Raw genomic sequence first — 27,476 nt, 5'->3', positions numbered from 1 at the left:
ACAGAATTTTCATTTTGAAGATGAACTATTCCTTTAATACAGCCGCAGAAAAAATTCAACGGCTATTCAAAAGTTTCATTTAATCAGCATTTCTAGATGTATTTTGGCCATTCCAACTCACTCAACTCAACTCATCTTTATTTATATACTGTAGCACCAATAAAAACAACAATTGTTGACCAAGGTGCTTGACAATCAGAAAGAAAAATAAATAAATAATAATAATAATAAAAAAATAATAAGAGAAGATACAACACAACATAACATAGATCCCAGCACACATCACATTCCAGTCCAGTGTCTGTTGAATTTCAACAAAATCAAACCTCAAAAGTGACATAAGATCATCCAACAGCAATATGAAAGACTGACAAGATGCATGAAATCCGACTATCACAAAAAAATAATTTTTGAACTTTTCCTAAATACATGTACAAATATTACTGTTGGATTGCTTAAAAGTGAATATGAACTTGTTTTCTTTGCAGTATTTGAGGTCTGAAAAAATCTTCTCCTTTATGTTGGCCTGTTTCTCCAGTTTTCATTTTCTGCAAATAAATGTTTTTATTTGAAATTTGGGAGAAATACTGTCAGTAGTTCACAAAATGAAACAAAATTTTTAATTTTTAATTCACCTAAACACATACCTAGAAATAGCAAATTCAGAAAAACTGAAAATAATTTCGAAATTGCCTCTTCATTTTTTCCACAGCTGTAAATGTAAATTAAAGGCAAGGTGAAATGTGAAGAAAGTTCTTAAAAGTGTCAGACATGTTCAATTTTACCGTGGTAATATGTAATACAGAATGAGGCCAGGGCTATGGGTTTGTTTCTCTAAGCCAATATCTGTAAATGCACATACTGAAAATCATCAAAAATTGCTCTTGTGACAATCTCCTGTATACATGATTATATAAATACACTTCCCCTTGTTTTTTAAAATGTATTATAATATATATTGTACATCCTGTGCTGTTAAATATGTGCTCTTTATTTCAGAGAAACTTTTCTATAATATATAAAAGATATTTAATATACAAAAGATTTTTTTTATTTAGCAGAAGCCTTTCAAGGTGATTTTAAAATGATGAAATATACAGGTGATGAATCACATTGCTTCCATAATATTAACAGTGCAGCAATACCACAGACACAAAACTACAAAACTATCTGCAAAACGGTAGAATAAAACAAGTATATATTTTAAATGCTCATAGAAAATGGCCTTTAAATAAATATGATGGATTAGGAGTCGTGTTTTCATAAACACAAACCAAACACTGAAGAAGCAAAGAAAGAAATATCTACCCGTGTGTCTGTTTATCTATCCATCTGTCTTTTTAATAGTGGCTTTAAAAAATACAAGCATCACATTTCTGCTTTTAGCCCTCTAGAATGTCCTGCCCTATTCATAATGTATTCCTTTAAGGCCCAAATATGCTGTGAACAGCAAATGTGGGTGAAAAACTGAACATGCATAATTCTACCAGCATTATGCATCGAGCTTTAAAATTTTCAAAAATAAGAGAGACTTTTTACAGAAAGTGCAATTCACCTTCAATTGTAGCCTTCCCGTTACAATTCTAGATATGGGAGAAATCCAGAATGTGCGTGGGTATAGTAAGATTACCATGGGATTTCAAATAAAGTTACATTACAAGAGGAAAGACATATTTGAATAAGTGACGGATGGGGTTTTGAGTAAGCACGAGGTTTGGCTCTGGTGGTGGAACTTGCTGGTTGGTTGTCTCTCTAAATTTTCACACAGACTAATGAACGAGTCCAGATTTTGCATTACAATCACTGATCAATGCCACTGGTTATATTTAAACCATCAAATGACATCATGCTTCAAAGTCATGCTAAGAGCAGATGTTCCTTCATTCATAAATTATGAAAACATGCATTAAAAGCATAACGAAATATGCTAATTTAATCACCTAAACCACACAGCATGCTATCAAACCAAGTCTTGTGTGACTCACAGGGCATTCAATGTATACATCTTTTGTTTTTATGCCTCCTGCAAATCAAACCTATGACTTTGGCATTGAACATATGGGGTCTCTTGTAAACAGAATAAACGAAAAAAGTCCCTGAGACTATTAAAGGAAATGGAATTGGTTGTCACGTGACCACAAGAACCAATGAGATTCAAAGCTGAGATTCGCATAGCCTGTGTTGTGTGTCCATCAATCTTTTATGTATACATCCAAACGTAACAAAATAAGCTTAAAATATGAATCGTTTTTACTCACAAATGTATTCTTTCGCTTCATAAGACATGTATTAGAGAAGTTAAGCATTATAAAACACATACTTGGCTCTCATCAGGTCCTGGTCCTTCAGCGCAGAGCCTTGGAGGTAGATCACTCTTTGGGACCACAACGGGATCTGCAGGATCCTCCGCACCTGAATGTCCATCTCAGTGGGACAGAGTATAACCACATAATAATCCTGCAAGACATTTCAGAATTGATTGTGTACCTCCATCACATACTAAAGTACATTACAGGCACTGATATTCGCATGCCGTGTACCTGCAGTCTCGGGTGCGCATAGAACTCATTGAGGAAATCCATAAGCAGGTCTATTTTGAGAGAAGTGACGCAGAGAACCACATGTTTCTCGGTCTGAGCTCGATGTCTGCTGTAGTTCCCACCTGACTTCTGTCTCTCCATCCATAGATATGCCAGCTCCTCAAACTGATGTACAATACAGTACAGTATTAACATAACGTTTCATATAACCATCTGAAAATATGACCTGAGCAAAATAAAAGTCCTTAATAATAGCTATAGACGGTTTCAACATACAACAGACTTTATGTGGCTCAAACTTAACTACCACTAGACCGCCACAATGAATCAGTTTTCATTTAATTTCATACAATTAATATACAATAAAATATGAATATAAATGAAATATAAAATATTTAGACCGGAATCTAAATAGGCCAGGCGCGTTTATGCTGTGAAACCATCTCTACTTCAGATCATAAGTTTAGGTTACTTGAATTGAAATGGAATGAAGTATGAATGAAGTATGCCTAAATGTTTAAAACTAGTTATAATTGTGCCAACATAATATTTGATTACAAATCTAAAATGGTCATCTTTTTTAATCTTCAATATTAAAAAAAGCTTTTGGATGATGAATAATAAAAAAACTATCCAATAAAGGGCCAGAATAGATGGAAAGTTCTTCAATGCTGTTTAAAAAGCATTTTAGGGTGACACCTCAAGAAACTGCTTGATAAAATGCTATTTCTAGGCAAAGCTACTTTTAAAATGCTAAAAATATACTGTATACGTTTTGATTTATTTTAAGTTTATTTTTGGTAACACAATTCCCATATATAGTTAGATTTGAGGTATTTCATAGTTTTGAGGAGTTTACTATTAGAGCATTCTAAAATGTGGAAAATAATAAAAAAATGAGTAAACTTCTGACTGGTAGTGTATTGTTCATACAAATGAATTAAATGATATTTCAGCTATACAGTAGTAATTGTTTTAATAGACACCTGCAGTGGCAGCACCACCAGCGCCACACAGATCATGATGACCACCAGTAACTGAGACGGCCAGATTTTGGGCGTAACATCCCCATAACCAACAGTGGAGAAAGTGACGATGCAGAAATATAAAGCGTCAAACAGCGTGAGACTCTTCCCAGCTCGCTCCAGGTGCTGAATCCCACAAGCCCTGCGGAGCGTTACGAAACAACTTCAGAAAACATTGTGAAAAAACATTTCAAAGCCGTTTCTACCCTAATTTCATTTTTACATTAATATGTTCCTAAATTTCTTAAATTGCTCTCTTATAAAAAAATATCATCACACACATTCTGGTTCTAAAGTCTATTCATGTCCATATATGCTAGTGTCAAGTACATATATAACTACATTAGGGCTGCAACTAACGATCATTTTTTATTGTCGACTAATAGCGATTATTTTTTCGATGAATCTAATCATGATTTTTGGATTACCTTGTTAATCCTTTGGCAAACTTTCCAATAAATAATAAGTTCTAGTATCATACTTCATACTTTTTACACTACATTTCATAAATGTTGTTGTTTTAACATTTGAATCCTTGATTACATTAAAATCACAATTTTCTTTAAATTAAGTATTTTTAATTTTAAAAGTCGAAAAAGACTGGATTTTTAATGTACTTAAGTACTGTATAAAAGGTAAAAAACATTTTAAAATGTGTTTATGTAATACTAGAGCACGGTATATGCTTTACAATGTAGCATGGTATTTTTCACCAAGAAAAACTGTATCATAATGTACATGAGTAAAAGTAAAATTACTACTATCTATCTCTGTTTATTGCACAAAAAATGACCACCGTATAACATTCTCCAATGCTAGACACAAAATGATCCAGAATCCAATGATACGCTTAAAGTATAAGTTTTGCAAAAGAAAAAGAAAATTTTTGCATAAATAAATAAATCTGCAAACAAAAATAATGAATTGCAAAAGAAAAATTAGGTAGTGAGAGAAAAAAATTAGTTTTGAAAACAAAAATAAAGTTTTGCAAAAACAAAATACAGTACTGAGAGATAAAATAAAGTTTTGCAAAGAGAAACTTCATCAGCAATGATTTTGCAGATCATCTTTTCCTTTGCAATACCTACTAATTCATTTGCACCGCCCCTTCAATTTTGCGTTTCAGCCAACTGTGCGCTTGCAACTCGTGCTGTGTCTGTAACCGCTCCCTCGCTCACTCCGTCACTATTCCCTATATAGCGTATGACATTTGAGTCCACTATATGGGGAAGAAGTGAATGAAAATGAGCGTAATATAACCTGAGTCTGACAGTACTGTCACGGACATTCGACATAATATATATTACACTTGTGTGGCTTCATGGATTGCTTAATAAAATTGTTAAGTTTTCTCCTTATTTGTCACGTTTTATATTACTTTTTAATAAAGAGAACAAAACAACTGTTTGCCACGTTTATTTACTTTAACGTTTATTACGTTTAATAAAATTATTTAATATATTTAAAATAAAGCACCAGTGTCTATAACATTCATTTAATCTGTTTATTCTCAAAAACACGAAAATAACCGTCAACAAGAACCAACACAAGTGTATAAACGTGCATTCGTGGCATTAACGGTCACTCTCCTCTGGCTGATTCTAATCAAGCGATCGTCGCGTGTTGCATCATGGGAAATAGTGAGTAAGCGTCGAATGTAAACTCAAAATCAGAGTGCATCGTGGGTAAAAAAGAGTGAACGAATGTAGGGAATGAAGTAGTTCACTCAGGTTTCGGACACCACTACAAAATGGCGGACACCCAATATAGTGCACGTACATACTTTCTCTTGAACTACTGATTATACACGCCCGAGAACAGAAACTGCCATTACAGCATATAAACGTAAATAATATGACGCATTTCACGCACGTTGCAGCCCTAAACTATATAAAAAAGTACTATAAGTGCTAAGAGTTACTCTAATTTGACCTGAGGAGGCCATTCTATTGACTCTTTTTATGGTAATAAAAAGGACATTTTTATTATATATTTACCATAATAAATATTTTATGGTAAAAAAAAAGTAATACATAGTACATTTTGTCTTATTTGTATACTTTAAAAAATGCATTTTGGTAACAATAATCCTGTTATAAGGCAAAATCTGGTTACTTTAGACCCCGCCCAGGTTTGGGGGGCCTCAGACTCCCCCCCCAAATAAATGCCCCGTTAACAATTAAACATTAAATATTTCTTGTTTGTATTATCTATTAAATAATGTTCTGTCAATTTCATCACGGAAAAATGCAAAAATGATGCATTGAGCTATGATTACATTACTAGAAAAATTGCCCATCCAGAATATCAATTGCTCCCCAGTCCAGCCAGCCTAGTATCAGGCCTGTTTCGGACTCACTTAGATGAACATGCCCTATAGCCAGGATGAGTTAATTCAGCAGATTCTGAGAGCTTTAGATCTGTCTTATTAAATCCTGTACAAGCCTGAAGGCCAGTCAGAGGTACAAGAGATAAAATAGCTTTACCCGGTGAAGACCAGACACAGCAGCGTACAGATCAGAACCAGGACTTGGTTAAACATGGCTGAATGTGTGCGCTGAATGGCACGGTGGAGATCATTCTAGGGGGAACAGAGACAATACATTTCTTTCTCTGAGAACGTGCTAAGGCGAGAACAAGAATAACGCATGTGGTCACACTTATGCCAAAGATTTTGAAAAAAAAAACAATGATGATAAATCTTTCTTATGCTATATTATATTTTATATATTATAATGTAAAATAATATTAAAAGTTTGTTTTCTAAATTCTGTGTCAACTTCAAGTGTGCAGGAAAGCATAAAATGTGGAGTAACCGTAAAAAAGCTCAACTGTTAAAAAAAAACCTTCCTTAAAGTGACAGTTCACCCAAAAATGAAATTTCTGTCACCCTATTTCAAACCTGTATGACTTTCTTTCCTCCGCAGAACACAAAAGAAGATATTTTGAAGAAAGTTGGTAACCGAATGGCACTGGCCCCCATTCACATCTATTGGACACAAAACCAATGCAAGTGAATGCAACATTCTTCAAAATAACTTATTTTGTGTTCTACAAAAGAAAGAAAGAAAGAGAAAGAAAGAAAGAAAGAAAGAAAGAAAGAAAGAAAGAAAGAAAGAAAGAAAGAAAGAAAGAAAGAAAGAAAGTCATACAGGTTTGAAATGACAAGAGGGTGAGTAATTGATGACAGACTTTTTATTTTTGGGTGAACGATCACTTTAACTACAAAACTTCATTTAACTTCACTGACTTCATTGTAAAACATTGGCTTGATTTAAATATGAAATGACTCTATTCCTCTAACCTTAACAACATAAACAAATGTAAATCATTAAGTATCAATAATTGTAATGCGCAACTAAATGCGAGTTACATGATAACTAAAGACATTAGTTATTTGATTGTTTTTTATTTGATTGCTTTTTTAATTGTATTATTTTTTCTTATTCTTATTTTGATGACTAGCTAATAAAAAATTGGTTTATAATTTATTTTTACAGAAGATAATATAGAAAGATAAAAATGCAGAAAAGTTAGAGTAAAAGCATTAAAAAAGTTGCTTTATAAGTCCATATACAATAGTTAGTTGCAGTTTTATATTAAAATTTCATTTTGTTATATTGCTAGGGTTTTAGCAATATCTCTTCATAAACAGACATTTTCCTGCCATGTCCTCTCTATTCATTTCATTTCAGAGGTTGAGAAATAAATGTTAAAGTTGTCTTTCACCATCATTTATCGACAGGGGTCCTGCTACTGTTCTGTAAGGGTTTAACACATCCCGACACTCTTATTTCAAGTAGTCTTTAGAAATGACACAAAAACAAACTACATACATCAACCGTGCTTAAAGATTGCACATAATTTAGGGACGCTGATGCCTCAATGCTCAGTATATAATACTATAGTACATTTACGTATACAACAATATACAGCGCTTTAATGCTATCTATACCGATATTTTATTGTCCTAGATATCCTGCAGTATGAGTTCATAAAAAAAATCCAAAAAGCACTTACAATCATGTTTTCAAGTGCTGATTTGGCAAGCCAACAGTTAAGAAACACAGGAACAAATATGTTCCTCAGTGGAGGCCAAAATATCTGCAAAAAAACAAGATATTCAGAGCAAAGCATCATTATATCTCCGTTCTCCATCTGCTCTGTGGAAAAAAACATCCTAAGGAAAAAAATAGAACATTTTCTCCAACCGTGAGGGTTTTTAACCAAATCACTGTTTTGCAAGAATGACTGACTAGAACTTTCTAACAGAAAGGCTCATTTGTCAAGTGTTATGAACCACCTTCATAGCATTTGCATTTGAAATTTCATGGGCACAGAAGTGATTAAACACGCACTTCCCACTTAGACCGATTGTTGGCATCACTTGACTAATTGTTACGTTTGTGTGATCATCCCGGGCTCTCAGAAGTGCCTTTCAGATGTCAATGGCTACTCATATAATTACGATCACTCTCAACAGTACTCGACAATTACCATCAATAATGGATAACGAACAACAAAAACCGCCAATGTGCTTCTGTAATGTTCACTTACTGTGATTATAAATGGCACTGTATTGATCATCTCGATGATGAAGGAGATTTGGAAAATCTGCTCCCAAATGTTCCCCTAGGAATGAGACATAAGCACTGTCATATGTTTCATCCCGTGATTTAAGTTTAAGATTGACTGTCTCTCTCAACTGTACTATAAATATTGCCATTATGTAGAAATGCAATTCTTCGGATATAAAAAGTAAGTGTGAAACATTGGACTAGTTATGCCCTTAAAGGGACAGTACACCCAAACTAATGAAACTTCTCTCATGATTTATTCACCCTCATGTCATTCCAAACTTGTGTTACTTTCTTTCTTCTGCAGAACACAAAAGAAGATATTTTCAAGAACGTTGGTAACCAAACAACGTCAGCCCTATTGACTTCCATTCTGTGGGCACAAAACCACAGAGACATTTCTCAAAATATCTCCTTTTTCGTTCCACAGAAGATAAAGTCATGTACTGTTTTTGAACAACATGAGGTGAATAAAAGATGAAAGAATAGATTTTTGGGTGAACTACCCCTTTACGATTTCTACAAGCATATGAGAGAAAGCTCAACATTATAAAGCTAGAATGGATTTATAGATGGCTGAGTGGATATAGTGTGTACTGTATAGTATACAGTACATGTAGAGTGCAAGTAAAGGCTCGGTGCATATGCACAGAATAAGTATGCAAATTGGAATTCAGTCTTTAATAATAATCAAGTTCAGATTTCATTTCAATAATAATGACGTTACCTTGTAACTGAGATACACCAGGAGCATCGCTTGCAAAAAGCTGATTAAGGCCACTGTCACCTGCGCAGAGAATAAGACACAAATCCAAACATGTTAGATCAACGGCAGAGTATATTGAATTTTCAGAATATCAGTTTTAAATCCTGTCAGATTCTCAATACAGAGTCAGAGAACAACATTCAATTATAAAGAAATGAATGTACATCTCAAGTTTTGTGTCACGTTCTCAACTTTATTCCCTTCTTCTTAACTGTCAAGATCAATATCAAGTACGAAACCTTCAGGGATGATTGTAACCACTTTTTAAAGGGACGTCTGCGCTCTCATTTTTATCTACTTAAAAATCTTTTCACCTAATTTTATTACTGTATAGGGTTATTGTTGGTTGTAATGTTTTTGGATATTAAAAAGTGGTTTACATACTTACTCTCTTGTCATTTCAAACCTACATGGGTTTTTTCTTCTGCAGACCACAGAAGAAAATATTTCGAAAAATGTTGGTAAAAGAAAACCGTCGGTCCCCATTGACATGCATTGGTTTTGTGTCCATACAATAGAAGTCAAAGGGGACCAATGGTTTTTGGGTACCAACATTCTTCAAAATAGCTTTTTTGTGTTTTGCAGAAGAAAGAAAGTCATGCAGGTTTAAAATGACAGGAGAGTGAGTAAACGATGACGTCATTTTCATTTTGGGGTGAACTATCCCTTTAAGAGCAACACTGTATAAATGATCGATTAAATGACCTAAAAATGTGCTTCATATTATTAACTGGTTTTATTGAAGTTCTCTATTCAAAAGTGATGTATTTTGCCTAAATCAACCTGACTACAGTAGGTTGTCATTTTTCCACATTCCTACTTTTTATAGTGTAGAGATTCAACGTTTATTGCAAAACTTAAAACCCGTCTCCTAAGACAGCGCACTATAAAACCCGTTCGCCTCTAAATGGAGGCTTTTTTCAAATTCATAAAGAAATCTACCTGTATCGCCCATACAGGAACTCTTCTGTTCACCCAGAATATTAACTCCCTATATGAAACAACATTCAATATCAATATATAGAAAAGCATGTGGATCAGAAAATGAGCATTATAAAATCACATTCACTACAGTATATAAAAATGACTAAGTCAGATTTAGTGATGAATCAGTGTATCAAAGGTACCAGTTGATTTGCGTGGGGTCTGCGCTCAGGTTTGATGTGTAGTTGGCGCAGGATTTGCTGCACAGGGGGTCTGTGATGTTTGTGCAGTGTTTCCTACAGTCATGATAACAGGGACGGTCAGTACAGCACATTCAAAAAATGTCAGCATGAGATGACTTTTATATTTTGATTGTTGTTAGTCGTGTCTCTCTCGCTTTAAGCTTCCGCACCAGCACACGTCACACTGTTTTATTGTCCCTGAATGCATTCATGGCTGGTATTGAGAGCGACTCTAATGGACACTTCAGATCGAATCTCCTTCGAGTGTCTGGGTCCCGAGAGACGCTCTTGGGCAATCTGATGTATGCTTGTGAGATATATTCGGTAATGGCCTTTGCTTTGGTGCGCTGCGGCTGCTGTTGCTGTCCGATCTCACGTTCATACTATTCTGTCCTTAACAAGTAATTCGGCCAGAAGTGAAACATTTTGTTCACAAGAGTGAGGCCAAAAAAGTTGAAAAAGTTCAACTTTACGCAAAGAGCAGCAAAGTAACGTAGAGACGAATGGAAGTGATGACATCGTCGCGTGATTCGTCTCCTGTGAGATATTGTGGTCGAGTTTTACTGTGAGCGATTTCACCGTTCTAAATGATTCGTCTCGGCCCACGTATGGCACTATAATACAAACTGATGCGTGTCGGAATCCGTTCTCAGCGAGTTTGATTCCAGCATTGATAATAGATGCATTACAGCCCGCAGTTTATATGCAACCGCACAATGTGAAAGAACTGATTGTCATCTTATTTTTTTTACCGGCAATGCGTTTCATCTGTGCCCTGATTTTCAAAAACCGCTTACAAGTGACTACAGCATTGCGACTTCTCTATGCGAAAATTCACAATGGTTTTACTATAGTAAAAGTGTAGTAACTAACAATGGCTGATTGATTACCATTTGTGCCCATATACGGTTTGCAAAACCATGGTTAATTTGTGGTTACCGTGCTTTAACAAAAGTAACTATGGTTCGAACTGGGTTTTGCTCACCGTGCACACGTGAGTGTAGTTGGGTCATCCAGTGAGACTCTGATGATATAGAGGAGGCATGTTAACAGCTTCAGCGAAAGGTTGAAGAGGCGGATTCGGAGACCTGCAATACATTCAATTATATATGGAGTTTCCTAGAAAATCTGTAGGGAAAATGCATTAGACATAATTCAGTGGTCAGGAAAAACCTGCAAACCTCTTATTATACTGTAAATACAAACAAGCGGTTAACGAAAAGTGAGCTGTTGCAATGATTTAATATGTGATAAGCAATGCGCGTCTTTTCCATGTGCACATGAGCCATAACAATCTTGAGTATATTTTATGTACCAATAATGGATCTTTTTTGTTGGTTCCATCGTGGTTGTAAGTTGTACAGAAGGTTAAATGGTTTTACTTACTTGACCTTTGGTTTTTGATGAAGAAAAGCTTCAATCTCTCCTTGAATTTGTTTTCGTTGACGTAAAATTCCACATGCACCCTGCGGAAAGAGATTTAAACCATGCTCAATAAAATGTATAAAGTTCTGTACAGTGTAGTTAATGTCCCAGAAGATATTTGGAGAGTTTATTTACACCTAAAAACAATTTTTCCTTTGTCCAATTTGACAATGAATTGATTGACTTTTTTCTATTGTCAATAAATTGCATCATCTAATATATACAGTATGTGCAATATTGTACATGTTGTGCAGATTGTTGTACATATGATTCTATATTTTGTAGGTTTAATAGAAGTGTGCGATGTTGTAAAATAAAACAGAGATCAGCTTCGTGCATATAACAAAGTGTACAATTACAAATGAGCATGTACGTGGCATCGTCGGACTATTGATCTTAAAGGTGCTTAGTTATAAAATGGCACTTTTGACCTGTCAGATATCACATAAATAATGCAGATGCACACAAATCAATCCCATAGTGCTTTTTATAATAACAGCAACCCGCCACTTGAGTCAGATTTTAATCTCATAAGTGTCTCATTCAGCGCTCATCAGTATGTTTGTGGACTCTTGTGACGGGCCTTCGCTGGTCCGCAGCTGAACAATCTAAAACATCTTCACACCTCATATCTCTGGTGTTATGCTTTAATCCGAAGCATGTAAAACTTTAAGCAGCTGATCTGAGTTTACTGCTAAAATGTTCCTCAACTCCCAGATCCATCTTAAAACGCAAGAGAGCGTTTCAAATCTAGGAGGACATCTGACAGGGGACATTAACGGTGACGCCTCGGATGAACTCTCGATAGACCTCCGTTTCTTCATCTGTGAGTATATGCTTCACTTAGAGCCATTTCTGCTGCTGCCACATTTGAATTTCTGTATAATATAAACACACTGCAACATTTGTCACGCTCAAATGAGAAGCACATTTGAATTCAGTCCAAACACATAATCTGCAGTCACACCCGCGCAAAGCTGTAAAATGACTAATAATCATGTTGATGCTCAACACTCATAATACAAATAATAAAAACTTGATTTTAACATTTTGGTGGTAATCCATTATAGAAATCTAAAAATGAATCTAAATGAATAAAAATCTAATAAAACATGGATATGACTCTTTTCTTCCGTGGAACACAAAAGAAGCTATTCTGAGAAATGTCTCGGTGGTTCTGTGTGCATACAATGGAAGTCAATGGTGACCAATGATGTCTGGTTACCGACATTTTTCAAAATATCTTCTTTTGTGTTCTTCAGAACAAAGAAAGTCATACAGGTTTGGAGTAACACGAGGATGAGTAAATGATGAAAGTATTTTTATTTTGGTGATAAACACTTGTAAAACTTCTTGATCCAAAATGTTTTATAATATATAACCCTGACAGAGTTTGTGACAGTCAAGCTTGCTTTTCAGACCTTGCTTCTAATTATTTCACAGTAATAAAAAATATTAGGTCATAAAACATGAATTATGCATGCCTTCGACAATAACACTTATAATTTCCTTTGAAATCATTGGGGTCCAGTCATTATCTGGAGTTTCATTGCTCTTTGCGTTACAAGCATCATACTAACAGCAGATGAGAGCTTCCCAAAGCCCTTTACATTTAGTGCAAGACATAATGTGCATCACAGCAGCAATTAAAACCCCCCTGTATCCAACAGAGAGAGAGAGCTATAGTTTCCTGCATCGCTTGCCCTGTCTCCATGGTGATGCCTTTAAAACGGCAGTGATGACAAATGTATAATCATTTTATAGGGATGAGTGCAGTTTTGCCAAAAGAAAAAAATATTCAGTCCAATTTTGTAAATAGTCCCAGACTGAATTTATTTTCATGTTCTGATGTTTGGATTTGCGCCACGGAAGATTGACGCCTACATACACACCTATATGGAAACAAACGCGCGCATACGTGCTCTCGAAAGTTCGTGTCCGCGAGCCTCCTCTGTGTCGGATATAATTGCTCTGCCTGACTGTCAAACTGTTTCTCACATTGGAAAAGACTGAAATGATAATTGCAGGGAAATCCATTACACCCAGACTTCGTGCCAACGCGTAACAATAGGGCTGGTCAATAATAGCCGAGCTGAAAGTTCTAAGTCTCTGTAAAAATCCTTATCCTTTGATTGGAACAGCCTCACTCATACCTCAATCCCACCCACGTACGCTAGCGCTCCAACAGACGAATACTGTGAGCTCTATTTATAGTGCATGCAGCCACTACTGCCTGTGTGCTCATGTCAGCCCACTTCATAGAGCAGTGGTTCTCAAACTAGGGGCCGTGGCCCCCTGGGGGGCCCCAAGATGGTTCCAGGGGGCCACCGTTTTTGTGGCATTTTATGAAATATAGAAATTTATCATATAATTTGTGCAATCAAACATCAAAAAGATATCATCAAAATTTATGTTTTCAGAATTGTTTAATTGATTATGTCTTTGCTTTAATTTAAATTCATAAGTCTTTATTTGGGGGGCCACAAAGCAATGCGACCCACACAAGGGTGGTCCTTACAACCAAAATGTTTGAGAACCACTGTCATAGAGCATTCTGATGGGAAGTAAGCGCGACAAACGGGAGGATATTTTGTGATTTTTGTGCCCATCTCTATTAATTCCTTTGTTTATTGACCATACACTCAAAACAAAACTACGGCACGTTTAAATGTAAGCCTCATTTTTCTCTTCAAGACTGGTCATAACTTCTTTAAATCAGTTACACAAAAAGATAGATTGGGCTAACTTAATTATGAAAAGTAAGACTAATTAGTCCTAACTGCTAGTCAGTGAGACTAGTTGTTAAGATGAGGTCTTAACTTAGCGGCTAAGTTTATGCAACTGGGCCCAGACTGCGAAGAAAATGTCACATGGAACTATAGTAGCCTACGAGAATGATTGCACGTCGGAATGTTAATTGAAGCGGAACTAAACATTTTAATGTGGAGAGGCGGTGGCAGGTATAAAAGTTAGCAATCGATAAGTTTGTGAATGAAAAGAAAACTGGAAATTCGGCACCAGCACACAAAGACAGACAGTGCACCTAAAGTTTACCATTTTATTTGGGCGATTGGGGCTAAAGCAGAAAAACTTTGAGAAACACTGCCTTTTGGTTACATGAAACAACAGAAGCCAAAATATATACTGTATATTTAAACCATTCTTTTTTTAATTCAAGACACATGCACATTACTGGTGTTACAATCAGCTCACAATCCCAAAAATAATTTGGAACGAAATTTGAAGAAATTGATCTCGTTCACATTGCTGTTGGATGACTTTGTCACTTCTGAGGTTTAATTTTGTTGAAATTCAGCAGACGCTGGACTGAAATGGACACAATACATCGCCGACCGAGAGCAAAGACGGACTACTTGTTGTCACATTAATGCTACACAGTATTTACGATACTTAGTATTTAATGCTAAACTTGCATAACATGACAGCAGTTTGAAGTTATAGCTGCACTCAGTTGCATTATGCCATTACTTTTTCCCCTCCTTATAACATTCCTCTGTTGTCTGATATCGGTAACAAAATGAGACAAAATAAGACCTTAAACCGTTTCAACAAATGAAACTTCCTAAATCACAACTAATAAGCTCCCCCTGTTATTCATAAACATTTACTCAGTAACTTTTAATCGAAGTCACTGAGTGCAGCTGGGACACGTCAGAGGGGACCTGGCCCTCCCGGCTGAGACTGGATCCTCCTGGGTTTTTTTTCACCATTTATTTATCATAGGAGTTTGGGTTCCTCGCCAATATTAGATCAGCTTTAAGGTTCATAAAATGCTTGCTTTATTAGAATGATCTCGCTTGTTTCCAAAACACCATGCACTGTTGTGTTTTACCTTTTTTGTGTTTTTATTTTTAATTTTCTCCTGTAAAGCTGCTTTGGAACAATGCACATTGTGAAAAGCACTATATAAATTGAACAATACATCTAAAATGCTGATTACATGAAAATGTGAAATCTTATTCATTTAATCTGTGGCTGTATATGAAGAGTTTGGTTCCGAAACGAGATTACTCTGTTTTTAAAATTGTTCAAAAATCATGTATTATGTTATCATGTTTTTATTGTGTTTTATTGTGTTAGTTAGCTGTTCTTTTTTGTTATTATGGTTTAAATCAACTGCATACCAACAAACCGACTGCAGTTGAATTGATATTAATTGGAATGCAATACAGAAAAACTTAATTTTTGAATTTTTTTTTTAAAACGGAGTTATCTCATTTTGGAACCATTTTGGCAGGTCACATGTTGGCAACTCAACAAATAGAGGGTATGCATGTGACATTACTTTCCCACGTGAACACGCCAAAACAAGCTACCTTGAGTGGCAAAACACAGCAAAATGGCTGCTTACAATATCAGGAAATGCAATTCCGCGCAACATCATGGAAACCTGGTTCCTTTGTAAGTCGTAAGGATCACCATCGAGTCCAAACGCTTTTAATTCCAGCAAATAATTGCGTGTTTTAGTCCCGGTTTCTTCGTTTTTCCTATTTACCACTCAAGTTAACGTGTCCCGGCATGTTCACGTGGCAAAGTGACATCAATGCATACCCTCTATAGGGAAAATTGCCATACTTCAGCTCTTCAATACATATATTCGCTTTTTTCCTCTCTTTTTCTTTTCGTCTCTCAGAAAAGCAAATCTCAGTAAAGTTGTTGGGTTTGATATCAATGACTTGTTACACTTTTAACATGCAGAAATGCAAATAACGTTTGAGAAGTAAGAAAGAAAACCATGAAGATTGGAAATCATGTTATCATTCTCTCGCTCTAAACGCTGGCGTTTCTCACACAATGCCTCTGAAATATCAATAAGAATCTCTGAAGAGCTGTGCCGTCACATCCATTCTGTCTCCAGTCTCAAACTTGACACTGGCAAAGAGAAAGTCACGAGTAACTGCTTCAAGAGTGACATTTAGAGGCTGGAGATTTGTTACAGAGCAAAATGTGCTTTAAAGAACTTTACTGTCTTCGTGTACACTCGCAACTAGACTTTCAACATGTGCAAATTCACATTGTAAATTCAAATGCTGGTTAATATCATCGAAAACATCACTCACATCTAAATGATAACAGCTCGATTAGATTCAGAAAAGATACAGAAAGACCTGCAGAACAACACATTGTCTCTCACAAGGGAAGCTATTAAGATCCTGGTACCGGTTCTAGTTTGATCTAAGACGTCTACTGCTCACTCCTGGTCAGATCCCCAATGTATTAATCAAAACCAGAACACAGTAGCCCGGCTAACATCATACCTTAACAAGATCTCACACCTCTCCCTCCAATGGAACATACTTTATATTGTACGAACGTTACGTCTGCTTGGATCAAGCTCAGAAGACTACCAAAACAACCCATTTGTATGTAAGATCTTTACATGCCTGCCATCTCTCACACATGTGAAGCGACAGCACTGTTTATACCAGTGGTTCTCAAACTGGGGGCCGTGGCCTCCTGGGGGTCCCTATTTTGTTTCTTGGGGGCCACAGATTTTGTGGCATTTTAGAAATATAGATATTTTTCATACATTTTGTGCAATCAAACATCAGAAAAACGACACCACCAACCAAAAGAATTGATGTTTTAGCATTGTTTAACTGAATATTTTCTTGGTTTAATTAACATTTTAATTTTAAGATTATAAGTCTTTATTTGGGGGGCCGCAAAGCAATGCACTCTACACAAATGGGGCCTTACAACAAACAAGTTTGAGAACCACTGGTTTATACAACGTACTAGCAGCCAACTAACAGTCTAATAAATGCTGTAAATGATGAGCCATAAAGAACCCGCTGTGAATTAAAGGCGTCAGTCCTCAGAGGTCACACACTTACTGCGCATTGGTGGAATCCATACTGTACTCCTCTGTGTACCTGGACGGGGCAGGACACGGGTGACATAACGGGAGAGAGACAATCTTTAAGAAAGGTCACATCATGTACATAACATTCACGTACAAAACACAGGAAAAGATCGACCTTTTTTGACAAGCTGTACAGTAGATGTGCAAGCTTCGTCAAATGTCGGTCACTGCAAAGCACGGTGCATTTCAGTCACAATGGGTTTGGCTTGACACTTTCAAGTGTACTACTACTTTTAGTACCTAAACACACAGCATAGATGCAAACCACAGAAAACGCAGGTTTGCTCTGTGTGGCCACCGTTGACATAATGATTGAAGGTGAATTATCATGTCAACCACATGCAGTTGGATGGTAATGGCATTTTCACGAACAACCCAAAGATCATAAATAAAAGGTGATGATGATGATTGATGTAAAAGAATATTGCTGTGTTTCGCAATTTATATTTTAACAACATGCACAGTTTGACCTTTCAATGCGCCCGTTTCATTTCATGAAGTTGAAGTCGCTTTGATCTATTTGGAGTTTTACCTAGAATATCGAAAGCATCACACACGCATGCATTCAACCATCTTCCTGTTCTGCCCTGTTCTCAACGTTCTGCAGAACGTCCTGTCTCGCAAACATCGCGCACATGAAACCACAGACTTGACGCGGCTCTGCGCAGAGCGATCGTAAGTAAAAACAGAGGGACAAAAATTCAACATATACTAGAAATCAATAACAACAAGATAAAAACAATCAGATTAAAACAAAAACGAGAAACAAGCAATTTCACTTAACAAATTATACATGTCACTGCGCTGTATGAACTGCATATTCTCTCTGAATTTACGGCCTTAATATTGACTGGATTGCATTATATATTCTCTCTGTGTGTGAAGAGGCGTAATATTTCACCTCAGGATTCAGGATTGTGAGTGAACACTGACTCAGCACAAACAATACACTGTATCAGATCAATTTAGCTGGACGGAAATTTATGTTGATAGTCCAAGGCAGGAGTCCATAACCTCAAATGACTCCAAATCCCAAAAGAATGCATTGCGTACAGTATATGTTCTAAAATGTCTTTATCCTTCATTCACCACATCAAAGAGCATTTTTAGGCGCCGCTATTTCTTATTTTGCTAATCACAAAAATATAAAATAATATTTGATCTTACATATACTTAACTATGAACTAGCAATACACAATATTGCACTTGGCGATTTCCCTTCTTCAGCTCACAACCGTCTCTTACATTAGATTTTCATTCAGTGCAATGTGCCCAATCACTAAACTCCATTTAACTGAACTCCATTTAATTTGGGACTATACATTATTCATTACACATCACACAAGCTAGAGAACATTAACCGAAAGTGGAAGTTCAGCTTTAGTTTGGAGGAAGCCTTTCAAATCCTTTTCAGCGTCTGAATGACACAAAACACAGAAATATGCTCTAGATCTAACTGAAGACTAGTACACATATGACAACAATAATAAACATAAAAACCAAACAAATATACTTTTTTTGTCATTTTAGATGAAAAAAGACAGTATATTTATTTTTTATTGTTTGGAACCATCATCATGAGCTCAACGATATCACCACGTACCAGTTCAGATATCATTGACAAAAGTGTTGTTAATTTATTAAAATGGGCTGTAAGGTCCGTTCTGGAAGTAGCTGACAGTAAATTAGCAAAATGCATCTCTACAACTGACACCAAAGAATAAGCCCAAAAGCCTTTTGCAGTTGTGTCTGCCAAAAAAGTGTCAGAACTTTGGACCTTAAACACCCACTCTATTCTGCAGGGAACTGCTCCGATTTACGTACTCAAAAAAAACCCAGCTTTAGAGATAGAAGATACTATCTCTAAACTATCTATCAACGTAAATGAGTCAGCAAGCTATTCAAATATTTGTGAATTAGATAAAGGCGTAGGAATCATCTACACCAGTGGTTCTCAAACTGGGGGCCGTGGCCCCCTAGGGGGCCCCAAGATGGATCCAGGGGGGCCACAGATTTTGTGGCATTTTATGAAATATAGAAATTTATCATAGATTTTATGCAATCAAACATCAGAAAAATGACACCACCAACCAAAAGAATTGAGGTTCCAGCATTGTATAACTGAATAAGTTTTTGGTTTAATTAAAATTCTAAGTTTAAGATTATACGTTTTTATATGGGGGGCCGCAAAGTGATGCACTTAACAAAAAGGGGGCCTTACAACGAAAAAGTTTTAGAACCACTGTTCTACACAGCACAACGTGGAGAAATGTGTAATGATTATACTGTATCCTATGAAGTGAAAGGACAATCTCCATCCCCATCCTAACACACATGTACAGATATCACAACATTCAAAACCCTTTAAGTGATCATAACACTATCAAAATCACACTAAAATTTGGAGTGTGTTTATAAATCCTTACAGAACAGCTCAAGATAAAAACAAGTCTGGCACTTTGTCCTGAAGTGTCATAAATGTGTTTTTGCTTGGACACAGGTAAAATTAGACCTCTGATGATATAAAGTCTTTGCACAATTTCTATTACAGCAAACAAACAATAACATTTCAAAATTAAGCAACCGACCCTAAAACCAACCTGAAACTTACATACACCAATATAATATAATATAGACGCATGCGCCTGGCCCGAAGTCTGGCTAATGGCTAACAACATTACTATTTATATTTAATTTAATTTATATTAATATTACTTTATAGTAATATTTTATTGTACAATAATTGTATTAAATAAGCAATTTGTTAATATCACTAAATAAACAATTTGTTGAATGGGTCATGCAACTTTGTCGTATTTAAGTTTAGCCAAGTACCGGTTCTTTTACTGGTAACCCAAAATAACACTGGCTAGACATACTTTTAACTTGCTAGCTAATGTCATTTACTTGTTTTTTCTTTTGCCTGTTTTCAGAAATAATCTACAGGGACTCTATGCTTTGCGGATGTGACGTCTATGTATAATATAGTTGTTGATTTATAAAACACATTTTACGCAAAATTATCAATTATAAAACAGTTCGTTCTGGTTTTTTGATTCTGATTGGTTGGTATTCCGAGCCGCTGAAAACTCCCAAAAACATCCAACTTACCACATTACATAAGTAGGACTGCGGTCTTGGCTTACAGTGATTTTCTAACAGCTTTAAGGGACTTTGAGGCGCTCCGCTTCGCACCTTAGCTGGTATAAAATCACAGTAAACCATGGCTGCTTGGGGCTTATTGCTTTATTTTACAATTATTCTATTTATGTAATCCCCAAAATGAGAACATTGTAAGTCTTGCTGTAAGTCTGCTCAAATAAAACACTGTGTGCAAAAAAAGAAAGCTGGTGTTTAGCCGTGTCCTGATTTCACTCGGCTGTTGAGACGGGTTTCAGTCTAATGCTACACCTACATACTGTAGAATACAAACGCCCGCACTGCAGCACAAGATCTCACAGCGCTCTCACAACCATCTCACCCTCGAACTAGATTCTGAGAGAAAGTGCCACACACCGATCTGTCATGATCTCCACACGATCTGTGTGCATTCTAATTGTGTGTCAATCAACTCATATTTTGTTTCACGGTGCTTTAATATTGCTAATAAAGAGCTCATGGATGATTCATTTGCAAGAAACGGTTTACTGAGTGCATCAATCGTCTGTTAGTCAAAGAGAGATCATTTATAATTGATGAATCAATGTCAGGCCAGTACAATGAAGCACAAATGCTGGATTTGTTTGTACATTTGCTGCCAGTTTTGCTGGGATAGGTCTGTCATTTGACAGCGTTGCAGGGATTTATGAAACACGTTACAATTATGAAACTTTCTAACATGACGAGAGGAAATGTGACTTTATACTAATCATCTCATAAGGAGAGACAGATAGGCAACCGATTTTCTCCCTCTCTCCTCCCTCCATCACTAAGTGCTAAAAGAGAAAGATCTGACAGGACAGAGAAATGTCCTTTGGGTGTAATCGCAGCGCGAGAGGGAGTGAAAGCGAGTCACCTCTTTTAAAAATATTTGAAGGACTCCCTTCAAATCGTGAAATCACAGGTGGCTATTTATAAAAAGGAATCTGCGTCAGTCATAAGCAAAGGTGCAGTTCCTGCTTTTAAAAAATCCTTTTGAAATCTAAAGTCATTTCCAGATTCAGACCGCAACACTGTGAACACAATCGCACACTTTCAATTCCAGAACCTTCCGAATAGCATACTAAAGACTTCACAAATAAAGGTGACTCAAAAGGTTCTTCGATGCCATAGAAAAACCTTTTTTGTCTAAATGGTTCCATGAAGAACCTTTAACATCCGAAGAACCTTTCTGTTTCACAAAAGATGCTTTGTGGTGAAAAAGGTTCTGAAAAGATAAGAGAGATGGCTCTTTAAAGAACCTTTGACTAAATGGTTCTTCGTGGAACCAAAAATGGTTCTTCTACGGCATTGCTGTGAAGAACCTTTTAAGCACTTTTATTATTAAGGGCCCTATTTTAACAATCTAAGCGCATGGTCTAAACTGCAAGGTGCAAGTGCACCTAGCGCGTGTCCGAATCCACTTTTGCTAGTTTAACGACTTGAAAAATGGTCGGACAGCTATTAGTTTTAAATGTGGCACTTTTACAGTCAACGGTTTTTCTAAACGTCTGTTCAATTCATGCTGTATGTTACATATGTCCAATGACATTTTGCCTTAACAGGCTGTAATACTGTATTTGTTATCTAACAAAAAGACAATGTGTTTAGTAGAATTTGTCTACAAATGTGAGGTATTTGATATCACAGTTGGTTGAATTATATTTAAAAATAATATTTACATTTAGAATAATACTTAAAAGCTGCAATTATTAATAATAACGGGGTAGAAATCAACACTATATGGACCAATTATATATCAGTATTAAAGATATTAAGGACTTTTTCAATTATACACATAAGGACCTGAATGTGACTTTACAGTTTGTTTTATGAGCAAGACTAATCAGCAATCTCTTTATTTTTATTATCTTTTATAATTGGACCTTTTCATCAGGCCTCACCAGTTTTCTCAGTACTGGACACCATGTGTGTAAAACAACACATTCCTAATCATTCTTCTGCCCCCTCTCCCCATTTATAGCCTGCTCTTGGCAACCAATGCCAAAAAAAGACTAACAATACATCTACTTTGAGCGGATCAATAGAGAGAGACAGAAGGATTGATATTCTTCATTCTTTTAAGCCCTGAAGGTCTATATACACACCGTGTTTAATTTATATGAGCTAGAAATGCTAATGACATGCCATCAGACCGTCTGAACCGTTTACCTTTTTCACAACGCAAATGCATTGACTGATTTGAAAAAGAATGACACATTTTAAGCTGTTCAAGTGACATCAAGACAATCAATAAACATTCTCTCTCTGTAATCTTAAAGGAATAGTTCACCCAAAAATGTCAATTTCCATCATTTACTCCCTCATACGAAGTATATGAGTTCCTTTCTTCACAAACAAAACCAATCATGTTATAAAATCCTGTAATGATATTTTATTTTATGGTACTCAAAACAAAAAAATCATATTGTTGTCACGTCTCGTGACTACACTGTAAAAAAATTCAAACTTTTTGAAACAGTTTTGAAACAGTTTTCCCCTGTAAAATTACAGGGTATAAGGATATATACTAAATTGTTTTCCCCATTTTTCTTGTAAATTTGCTGTCAGTTTGACCGTATTTCAAAAATAATCTGTAAAAATAAAATCTTGTTAAAAAACAGAAGTTTTCTGGGGCTCCAAAAATAACCTATAAAATAACGTTTTTCCCCGTAAAATTACATGTTTTCCCATTTTTCTTGTAAATTTGTGGTCATTTTCTGTAATTTTAAGTTTATTGACCATATTTCAAAAATACATTAAATTTTACGTGGAAAATCTGTAAAAAAGAACAGAAGAAGTCTGTAAAATTATGTTTACAGTTGTCATATGCATGTTTCATCACAAGATATGTAAGAACCAATGAGATATGAAGCAGGGCTGTCACGGTATCCGATTGGCAGTTATCGTGGCCAAAATCCCCAGTAGCGACATTTTCACGATATTGGATCATTTAAAAAAACGAATCAGTCAAGTATCTTTCATTTGGTTTATTTTGCGTTTTCTCCTTTTTCGGCCAACAAATGACACTTAAAATTTGAGTATAAGAATTAGAGAGAGAATCTCTAACCATTGTGGCTCTTAAGGCTGAATTATTTACGATATTACCATTGCCACGGTATCGATAATCGTGACTTTTAATATCACGGTTATACTGGAATATTGTGGCACGCCGCAAATCACAATTTCTCAATAAGCCACCACATTTTAAACTAGTGCTCGGATCCGCTTGTTCTCATTTCAATTTCAAACAATACGCTCAAATCGCAAAATGTATCGTTCAGAAGACATTATTCACCCGAGTATAAGAAGAAAACAAATGTTTGGATTATTTGTACACTCTTCAAACTCTGCACAGCTCTCCCTGCGCTCTTCCTGTATGCTCAGTTCAGCTGTGAACACAAATGTCTTTGTGCACCGTTATCACAATCACAATAGGTTGAATGAGCAGTTGGAGTGGATTGCATTAGAGGACATCAGTGAGTACACAGATATCCGAGCGACTCTGCAGAATGCTGCATTAGACCTGTGGAGTCTCCGCTCTCGAGTGAGATGAGAGCTGGGTGTGGACTGAGAATAAAGGATATCATTGTAAATGATTAATCGGTATCGCCAAACCATAATAAATAGGCGCACATACATATTTCATAGTGATTGGCACATAAACTGATGTAATAATTTATTCTGTCTGAATAATTTACAAGTCCTAAGAGTTTTACAGCCTCAAAAGTGTGCCCAGCAAAGGTTTACTTTATATTAACATTAGAAGATCATAAGGTCAAATTTATTTAACTGATGATTATGTCATCATTTCAAAGAAAGTTCAACCACTGCTAGACCTAATATGCAAAACTTGAAAATGAGATTTGAGGTTCATATTGCTTACCTCATTTGTAAGTCTCTTTGGATAAAAGCGTCTGCTAAATGACTAAATGTAAATGATATGTATGAATATGAAGGGCCACACAGAGCAATGGCACAACGAAAACACATTTCTATGCTTGTTTACTCGTTCTCAAATATCCAAAGGCAAGTCATTTGTTTATAAAAGCACAAAGTGATTTGCACAATGCACCGCATTTGACTGCCAAATACAATAAATCAGCAGAGGTTACTACTGGTCTGAAATGTTCAAAAAACGAACACCGGTGGTTTGCATTAGGACGTAGTGTAAAATCAATGATCTATACAAGTAAACCCACGTTTCATGCATTAATATGATTAAGAGCTTTTTAGATGATGGGATAAGCAGAGGTAAAAGACTTAAGCGAGCTGCAGCATCCTCCAGTCAGCCCTATTACATTATATACGCTTCACGTGGCTTTATGTAACCTTTGTGGCAGACACATATACAGTAACCACAAGCTGTACTCCTGTGTAATCTGATTAAATTCACATGGGTGAGAGACGGATGTCTTTCCTGTTATTGCCATAGCCTATTAGATTGTATTTATATGATCGAAACTAGCAAAGCCGTAAGAGAGCGTTGATGTAATTCACACAACATGCCTTCAACAAAATCTCTCAGCATGCTCCAAAATCTGCACTCACTTTTCGCATCAGTGCTCACGAATCTCTCACTTCTCACATGAATGCTTAAAAACCCCTCTCACCTTTCACATGCATGCTCCAAACACTACAATATATGGTTTATTGATGCTTTCATCAATAGTAAATCGATAGTCGGCACGTTCTCGTGAGGCGCGTGCTGGAGGATGCTGCAGTTTTGTTATCAAACAGTGTTCGCACATGCTGCTTGAAACGGGACTGCGGTACCTTTGGCCAGCATCGCTCTCCAACGAACCCATCGTCCGATCCGGCACCGCCGTATTAAGCCATATGTGCTCGAAGGATTTCCTCGCTTCGGTCTTCACGTCAGGGTCGATTTCGGACGGCGACTCGGTTCTTTTGGCACCGGCCATTCTCCACAGGGTTACAAGTTACTAACAGCAAATGCACAAGCGCTGTCAACGCGAGCCCATGGTTCACTTTTTTACCGCGCGTCGCGTTCGCGTAGTGCACCTGCTGCTGGACCTTGGTTCTTGACGCGGGCACGACGCGAATAAGCGCGGTTGCAGATGGAGAGACTCACGACTGACAGACCGAGGCGCGCTCAATACGTTTCTCCAGCCTACAGTCTCAACTGCGCAAGACGTGATCCTGCGCGCGCGAAGCGCATTACCACATCAAAACCAAGAGCTCGAGCTTACACGCGCGTTTAATGTTATTAAACAAAACAGCCTGTTAAAAGGATAAAAGTATAGATGAAAGCTGTAGGTAATGGATTGTACAGTATTATGAATTTCAATAAACACACCACCATTATCTGCATCTGGGTTTCTTACTGGTTCAAGTTAAAGAGCCATTTTTGTATCAATATACTGTATGCCTTGGGTCCCTCCTATAACTTAAGTATTTCATAATATAGCATCTACAAAGGTAACAATCATAACTTCATTTTCTCAGAAAAGTAATAGCGGTCCTCTTTTTGCCAATCTATGTTTTGTCCAGTGCAGGACGAATTAATAGTAAAGTAAAAGTAAAATACGCATTTACCCTTACATTTACTGCCATGGTAATAAACACAATATTATTTGGCAGTTTCAAGCAATGCTGTAGCAGATATTGCAGACCACACATTTAAACTGAGTCAATGAGGCATGTCAGATAGAAAGGAAAATAAGGACATTATCCTTTTAATACTATAGATTTTCACTTACTCAACAGTGATTTGCATTGCAGTATATTGTGGGATTTACTACGACATTCGTTATGTCAATAGTCCAATAATTGTCCACTGTTTGCTTGTAGGCTATTCAAACGCCCACACCTTCAGAGATGTATGTAAATTACAACAAAACATGTAAACAAGAAACATACAGTACAGCAGTGAGTCTTTAAATGTTCACAGATGTGGAGTACAGCCCCCTGTCGGCACTGAAGTGCACTAGCACATCTCTGTTCTCTAGTATGTGATGGCTGTTATGTAACATTAGATTATGAGAAGTGCAGACAGGAGATTCCACCAGTGAAACATCACAGTGACATCCTGTGGCCAGCAGAGGAGCTGCAGCCCACACTATCAATAAAAACAATAATAAAGGAAGCCTAAAACTGAAATAAAATAAATTAAATTAAACTGACATAACAGTAGAAAAAATAAATAACAAATGCACATAAAAAAATGTAACTAAAATGAATATGAACATGACTAAAAACATAAAATTATAAGCCAATTCAAAATAGTTATAAAACTTTAATAACAATAACAAAAAAATAAGCTAAAACAACTCTTACAGACAGTGTAAAAAATCAACTTAAAAACTTACATTTTTTAAGTTCAAATTGGTTTTACAAGTCACTTAAACTTAAATTATATTAAACTGACTTACAAATGCAGTTGAAATGAAACTAAGTTCATTAGAATATTTTAAATTCAAAAGACTTGTAAAGCCAATTTGATTTAACATAAAAATTTAAGTAAGCTTTTGAAATAAAACGTTGAAATATGTGAGATTTTTCCAGCTGTAACAAAGTGATGACAAAATGTTTTTAATAACCCTTTTTAACTTTTGGATCAAAGGTAAAATGTTCACAGCAAAAAATATTTTCTGATTCATATTTTTGTTAACACCAAATACATTAAAATCAGAAATATTTATAAACAAAAATATGTACTTAAAGCTTTTTTTATTTTATTATTTTATTTTATTTACTTTTACCAAGCAGAACTTGGATAAGGTAATAGCGTTGTTAATAGCGTCGAGAATACATTTTAATTTTAGGCTTATAATACTTATATATATTATAATTATTTACTATATTTATAACAAATAAATCACAAATTATCCGTATGAGCAAACAAATGTACCACAAATGTAAAATCTCTGAAGCCATAGTTTTTCTCATCCATCCAGAACAGCAGATGGAAGTCTCGAGCGTGAGGATGATA

At 36.0% G+C, this 27,476-nt stretch overlaps 1 protein-coding gene across 1 annotated transcript in view; it reads right to left on the bottom strand.

Moving 5' to 3' along the window:
* Positions 1 to 27,476, bottom strand: part of kcnt1b (potassium sodium-activated channel subfamily T member 1b) — a 60,705-nt gene that overhangs the window by 21,559 nt on the left and 11,670 nt on the right. Inside the window, 11 exon segments of the mRNA XM_057323317.1 lie at positions 2,321 to 2,457; positions 2,541 to 2,705; positions 3,527 to 3,707; positions 6,052 to 6,146; positions 7,586 to 7,669; positions 8,123 to 8,197; positions 8,870 to 8,929; positions 9,851 to 9,899; positions 10,036 to 10,128; positions 11,060 to 11,162; positions 11,461 to 11,540. Coding sequence (XP_057179300.1) covers positions 2,321 to 2,457; positions 2,541 to 2,705; positions 3,527 to 3,707; positions 6,052 to 6,146; positions 7,586 to 7,669; positions 8,123 to 8,197; positions 8,870 to 8,929; positions 9,851 to 9,899; positions 10,036 to 10,128; positions 11,060 to 11,162; positions 11,461 to 11,540 — 1,122 coding nt within the window.

The sequence above is a fragment of the Triplophysa rosa genome, linkage group LG2, assembly GCF_024868665.1.
Source record: "Triplophysa rosa linkage group LG2, Trosa_1v2, whole genome shotgun sequence".
Lineage (NCBI taxonomy): Eukaryota > Metazoa > Chordata > Actinopteri > Cypriniformes > Nemacheilidae > Triplophysa > Triplophysa rosa.
Note: the sequence above shows the minus strand (reverse complement) of the source record. Positions and strands in the feature narration are given on the sequence as shown.